The sequence below is a fragment of the Stomoxys calcitrans genome, chromosome 1 (genome assembly GCF_963082655.1).
Source record: "Stomoxys calcitrans chromosome 1, idStoCalc2.1, whole genome shotgun sequence".
NCBI classification, from domain to species: Eukaryota; Metazoa; Arthropoda; class Insecta; order Diptera; family Muscidae; genus Stomoxys; species Stomoxys calcitrans.
The window spans coordinates 212,596,784-212,604,108 of NC_081552.1; the positions used below are offsets into that span (position 1 = coordinate 212,596,784).

The 7,325-nt window shown below is 39.4% G+C and overlaps 1 protein-coding gene across 1 annotated transcript in view; it reads right to left on the minus strand.

Moving 5' to 3' along the window:
* Window positions 1-2,016: 2,016 nt before the first annotated feature.
* Window positions 2,017-7,325, minus strand: part of LOC106086105 (protein masquerade) — a 30,146-nt gene continuing 24,837 nt past the window's right edge. The window contains exons 3-7 of the mRNA XM_059368414.1: window positions 7,060-7,318; window positions 6,243-6,843; window positions 5,981-6,179; window positions 5,838-5,916; window positions 2,017-2,672 (exon numbers count right to left, since the gene is read on the minus strand). Of these exons, the coding sequence (XP_059224397.1) occupies window positions 2,350-2,672; window positions 5,838-5,916; window positions 5,981-6,179; window positions 6,243-6,843; window positions 7,060-7,318 (1,461 nt within the window). The 3' untranslated portion in view covers window positions 2,017-2,349. The remainder of the gene's footprint in view (window positions 2,673-5,837; window positions 5,917-5,980; window positions 6,180-6,242; window positions 6,844-7,059; window positions 7,319-7,325) is intronic.

Genomic DNA, 7,325 nt, shown 5'->3' on the forward strand with positions numbered 1-7,325 from the left:
ACGTGCAAGGATATTTATCATATATACATTATTTTATTTTTTTGATAGATGTTTCGAGGACATTGTTCGTTACTTGTATGGAAACTAAGAAGTGGTAACGATCTTCTTCGTTTCAAAGTTATTTTAAAACTGATACACATTATTTATGAGCTAGGACTATTATAGAGAGTTTCAACGGATTGCATCTTAACAGAAAACGAGTAAAAGCGTACTAAGTTCGGCCGGGCCAAGTCTTGGGAACCCACCACCATGGATTCTGCTAAAAATTTATACAAAGTAAATGTAGTTGAAGGGCATAATTTTATTTTACTTACCAAACTTCGGTCAAACCAGCAAGAATTAAAGCTCCTAGAAACCGAACAAGGATGATTGAGAGACCTGTTTGCATGGGAGCTATATCAGGTTATAGTCTAATTTGAACTGTGTTTGGCACAGTTGTTAAAAAATCATAACAGAATACTACATGCAAAATTTCAGCCAAATAGGATAAAACATGCGGCTTGCAAGGGCTCAAGAAGTCAAATCGGGAGATCGGTTTATATGGGAGACCGTATTTAGCACAGTTGTTTGAAGTCAAAACAGAACACTACATACGATTCATAATCTGATATAGCTGCTTAATAAGCCGATCTTGGATCGTGATTTCTTGAGCCACTAGAGGGCGCAATTCTCACCCGATGTGGCCGAAATGTTGCACGAAGTGTTTTGTTATGACTTCCAATAACTGCTAGGTAGGTTGGTACAAATATAGCTGCCATATAAATCAATCTTGCATCTTGATTTCTTGAGCCACTTAAGAGCGCAATTCTCATCCTATCGGGCTGAAATTGTTCATGAAGTGTTTTATTAAGACTTCCGAAAACTGTGCTAAGTATGGTGCAAATCGGCACATAACCTGATAAAGCTGCCATATAAACCGATCTGAGATCTTGACTTCTTAAGCCTCTAGAAGGCACAATTCTTATCCGATTCGTCTTACATTTTTTGTACAACGGCTTCTCCCATGACCTTCAATATACGTGTCCAGTTGGTCTCAATCGATCTATAGCCTGATACAGCTCCCATGTTAACCGATCTCCAGAGTATGCTTTTTGAGCACCTTCAAGGCGCAACTCTTATATGATTGCACTGAAATATTACCCAATGACTTATACTATGGTCTTCAACATTCAATTCATTTATAACCCGAATCGGACTAACTTGATATATTAGCTCCAATAGCATTACAATTCTTATCCATTATTCTTGTTTGCCTAAAAAGAACTCGACAAATGCGATCCATGGTGGAGAATATATAAGATTAGGCCCGGCCGAACTTGGCACGCTGTTACTTGTTGTTTTTCATTTTGTCTCCTGAATTTCGATTCGCTCAAGCTTATCATTTTCATCATATAGTGTTTCTGTATCAATCATAAATAAGTCAACATAGACTTCTACTGTCTTGTTTTTCTTCGCTCTGATCACTCGGTTCTGCCAAGCAGCAGAGTGAAGTTTCAGTGGAGGCAGTCTATCGGCTACCTTTTTGATGGAATTTGCGAATTTCGAACCGGTGACCTTATCTTCTATCACATTTTTGTATTACAAGACGTTCTGGTGGAACTATGATATCTTTAAAGCAGTTTTTGTCCAGGTGGCTGTGCGTCTATTTACTTAACAGTTCATATCATACATGGCATGGATTGAGAAATCTTATATCATATGTTAGAAGACAATATGCCAGCTATATTCAACCTGAGATCGTTGAAGACAAGGACAGAGGACATACAGTTGTAACACTTTTGTCATTTTTGAAAAGAAACAAAACTAAAATTTCAAAAAATCTATTTCTTTATTTTTAAGATAAGAAAACTTAAAATATATACAAATTACAATATTTTGTTGCACTTAGTTTGAAATGAATTATATGTCGTTGTAGGGGTCTTATGTTTAAGTAAAATAGGCATAGATTAAATAACATTAGTAATAATTATGCTTGTTTAAATGTAGGCATACTCTAAATGAAGATATGGTTAAATATTTTGTTAATAAAATTACTAATTAATAAAAATAACAGTCGTATTCGCAAAGAAATCAAAGTATCTGTCAATACTTTTCTTTCGCTTAAGAAAAAGAGAAGAGCATTAAATTACGTGAAATTGAATCAGTGAATCATTTGTAATCGCAAAATACTCACACATAAAGTGAGTAAATTACGAGTAGAATAACTCACTCAACTTGAAGCTTTTAATGGATCTCAAGTTTTTTGTTTTTTTTGTTTTTATTAATGATATCTAAATGCTTTACTGAGCTCGCCTGCCAGCGAACCATAAACTTAAGAAAGTAATCCTATAAAGAAACGCCTTAAGGCGACTATAAATTATTGACACTAATGATTTGATTTATCCATCCAATAAACGATGAGACTTTCACATAAACGCCCGGCACGTCAACACGACCGCACCCAAAGCCCCATGAAACCAAACCAGCCAATTCATAGAAACCATCGTCTTGACAGACCAGAGGGCCACCGCCGTCTCCTTGGCAGGCGTCATTACCCTCTTCACCGCCAGCACAGAAACTGGAGGCAGGCAAAATGAAGATCTTCTCAGTTACAGCATTGACCTTGCGTATGCACTCGGTATCGCTGACAATGGGAATTTCGGCTTCGCGCACGCGCAATGGAATTGGACCAGCTAAAAAGAAATGAAGGAAAATAGTGATGTTTAATCTAAAGAAAATAGAAAAGAATATATGAAAGATATGTTATAAACTAAATTTCTGGATTAAAATGAACAATATACGCTTAAATTTAATTAAAATAATCTTTGGCCTATCGTTGGTCTTTGACTAAGATCAGTATTTGCAGAACTAAGATTTCCTATCTGAACCGTAAATATGGACATTTGGCCGTGATAGACACACATAGGCAACTACTTAAAAGACTGCTAGCTTCCAATTGGAAACAGAACAAAAACTACTCTCATACCAATGACCTTTAGCTCCATGTTTTTCTTTCTATAGCCCAGCCTGAAGGGCTAGAACCGAAATCCATCAGCCAAATTGTCATAAGCTCTTTCATATAGGTAAATATTATAATTGGTCAATAAATTTTCTCTAGAGGCAGTAACATTCGATAAGATACATGCCGGAATATATGAACTGGCATGGAAAACAGTAAAGAAGATAGACCCTCAAAAACAGCATGTCAACCGAGCTGAACTAGCGAACTCCTTGAATGAAGTAAGTTAGTGATCTTTAATGAGCTGAAGAACGAACTAAACAAGTGAACTTCTCCATCGAACTGGGACGGCGATTTGATATGAGCCGAAGCACAGTGGGATAGAACCGCAAAAAATCAGTAAAAAATATGCCGTGTGAAAACGGTTAGAGATTATTTTACTTTAATTGGCTATGACAGAACTTTTGTTCCAAACGCCTCGATCATTCTAAAATTTCTGACATCAAGTTTCGAGGTGTCTCCCACCACTTGATCTTTCCATCGGGCTTTTGGTCTTCACGGTTTGCGTGTACCACCGTATTTGCCTTCAAAAGACTTCTTTGCTTGAGATTCTTCATCCATTCTGACAACATGACCTAGCCAACGCATCGTCGTCATACAGCTCATGGTTCATACGTGATGGATAATGATACGGACACTAACACATGTGCATAGAGAATGCTTGGTCTTGCCATAGGCGGAACGATAGAAACAACACTGGAGACACTTCCAATATTCAACCTATAGACATATAGGTTATCTACGGAGCAGCCACTATATCTATGAATCTTAAGGCGATGAAGGGGTGAATACCGATGCCATAATAATCTTATGCATGTTTTCATGCCAAGGTTGGAGAAATGGAAAGTGGCCAGCGTGGCGCCGTTAGGAAACCTGGTTGGGTTGAAGTGGTTTCAAATCAGATACCTAAGGCGACATGTAAGATCAAGTGTTAGGCACTGTCTTTATTTGATAAAACTCTAGTATTGCCTTCTAGGTCATGCTACACTAATGGACCGAAACTAGGGGAAAGCACAGGTATAAGTGTCTACATTATGAACCAGAGACTGCCATCTGCCTGACCGTAACACAGATCTGCAACCATAAATCTGGGCAATAGGCGAGTACTTTTCGGCAGACATTTTTAGAGTGATTCAGAAGGAGATGAACGGCTTCCCTGACTATGGAACCATCCATATCGTTACGGTGCCGATCCAAAACGAATTAAGCGGGAACGAAAGGGCAGATTACTTGATGATTGCCATCAACGAAAACTAACTTGCTGAATGCGAAGAGCTTCAAGTTTACCAAGGAGGTACTCGCTTCCTCCGTGGGTGATGAATGCGCAGGTGGAACTGTGAGGATCTACGACTTTTGACAAAGCCAAGCTAATACTGAGTGCAAGTAAGAAAAAGATCGGTATTTGCACACATTCACCTTTTATACAAAGGATGAAGGTATACTAATTTCGTCATTCCGTTTGTAACAACTCGAAACATTCATCTGAGACCCCATAATTTATATATTTTTTTGATCGTCATGACACTTTAAGTCGATCTAACCATGTCCGTCGGTCTGTCGAAAGGGTAACTACTTTCGAAGGAGTAAAGCTAGGCGCTTGAAATTTTAAAAATAAAAATACTTCTTATCAGTGTAGGTCGGCTAAGATTGTAAATGCTCATGCTACACTACATGTTTTGATATAGCTGCATATTAACCGATCTGGGATCTTGACTTCTTGAGCCAGTAGAGGGCGCAACTCACTTCCGACTTGGCTGAAATCATGCATGAAGTGTTTTGTTATGACTTTCAATAGCTGTGCCAAATATGATATAGTTGCCATATAAAAACCGATCTTGGATCTTGATTTCCTGAGCCACTAGAAGGCCAAATTCTCATTTGATTTGGCTGAAATTTTGCATGAGTTGTTTTGTTATGACTTCCAATAACTGTGCTAAGAATGGTTCAAGTCGGTCCATAACCTGATATAGCTGCCATATAAACCGATCTGGGATCTTGACTTCTTGAACCACTATAGGACGCAACTCACATCCAATTTGACTGAAATCGTGTATGAAGTGTTTTGTTATGACTTGCAAAAACTATGCTCAGTATGGTTCAAATTGGTTTATAACCTGATATAGTTGCCATATAAACCGATCTGGGATCTTGACTTTTACAGCCTCTAGAGGCCGCAGTTTTATCCGATTTGGCTGAAATTTTGTACAACGACTTCTCCTATGACCTACAACATACGTGTCCAATAGGGTCTGAATGGACTTACAGCCTGATATAGTTCCCATATAAACCGATCTTTCGATTTTGCATCTTGGGCCCCTACAAGGCGCAATTCTTATCCGAATGAACTGAAATATTATCCTATGACTTCTACTGTGGTCTTCAACAATCAATTCATTTATGGTCCGAATCGGACTATAACTTGATATAGCTCCAATAGCATAACAATTTGTATCCATTATTCTTTGTTTGCCTAAAAAGAGATACCGCGCAAAGAACTCGACAAATGCGATCCATATCGCATTATAAGATTCGGCCCGGCCGAACCTTGCACGCTCTTACTTGTTTCCATCTACTTCTCCTTCTTACATAGCATGCGTATTTCCTCTCTCATTTTCTTCCCATAACTCTCAATTACGCTTAGGCTTTAAACTGACTATTGGGTTTCCTGCATTTCGTAACGTCCTGGTGGCCTAATGAATGTCGAGATACCGAAGTGTGGGGCTTCTACCACGTGTTTTTCCATGGCACTACACTTTTGCCAATAGCAGCAAAGTGCTGCACAGGGAACACAGTTCGTCTATCAAATAAAATTAAATTGCTAGCAAAAATCGAAACCTACCTTCTCCCATGTAACCATACCCGGTTACGGTGCAACGCTTGCCAGCAGCATGGCTAACACCTCGTGCTGGAAGACAGACCTGGAAAATAAACACAACTTTATGTACTTCCAATTAATTAAACAAAAAATTTATGCATTTTTACCAAACACACTCCATCTCTTAACTCAGCTTGGCCATGTAATTTCAGTAGGGCTATGTCATTATCCAAAGTCTGGCTGTTGTGATTGTGATGAATATAAGTGGTGGCCACTCTAAGGGTTTGAGCACCAGGGCTGCCATATTTGCGAGTCAAGTCGTAATCACCCACACGCACATAAATGGCATCGCCAGAGCGAACAATGCTGAAAAAGAAAAGAAAAATAAAATAAACATTTTTTTCTTTGCCTCAAAAATGTTTTGCTTACTTTGTCACACAATGGGCTGCAGTCAAAACCCATTGGGTGCCTATGAGCGCCGCACCACAAAGATATTGATTCATGGAATTAATCAAGGCCACTTGCCAACACCACTCGCCATTGTCACCATCCTCACCACCCACAACACGAGCACGTCTCCGTCCCGAAGTGTAATTGGCAAAATAGGACTGAGCAAATACCGTCGAGGGAAAATTGTCCGGATAAGAGCGCACCTGATTGAAGCTGGCCACCTCTTCTTGCACCAAATCACCCAATTTGTCATTATGAATTTGTATGGGCACTATGTCTGAGCCTAAAATCAAACGTTCCGATGTCTTCTGCATGCCCATGGGCATATCGAAGTCAGCATTCAATTGTCGCGATTGACGATGGACACCATACTTCGCACGAATATAGGAGACCAAAGAGAGGGCAGGTGAAGAACGGCCAGTGCGTAGAGTTCCCTTAACACCGCAAACATATTTCGAGTAGACATGGGGACGTTGAGTTGTTGTTGTAGTGGTGGTGGGTGTGGTCGTTTGCAATGTGCTGGGAGGCAAATGTTGGTGCTGTGGTGGCAGTTGTGGTGGAATGCCGCCTTGGTGGGGAACTGAAAGTAAAAGATAATGTAGATTAAAATATACGTCCAAATATGGAACAAACATAAAATTAAAGACCATGAGGAGACTAAATTTTCATTGAAATTTAAAAAAAAAAATCCCTCAAAAATTCTGCAAAAATACCTTTTCTCAAAATTTTGTCCAATTTACTTTTTTTCTTAAAATTTCTTCATCTATGTGTGTTGTATGCTTTGCCCAATACTTACGTAATCCCGGTCCATATGGTGAGTATTCGTAGTTTGGCTGCTGTTGTGGCACTTGCATTTGTGGTGGAGGTGGATAGTGGGGATGATGCATTTGTTGTGGTGTTTGCTGTGTTGGCATATAGGCAGGCGGGGGAGGTGGATACACCGATTGTGGCGGATATTGTTGTACTCCCAATTGTGGTGGCGGAGCCAAAGGGGGATAATGGCCATAGGCGGTGTCATTGCGAGTTTGGAATTGTTGCTTTTCAAGAATTTTACTCTTCGGG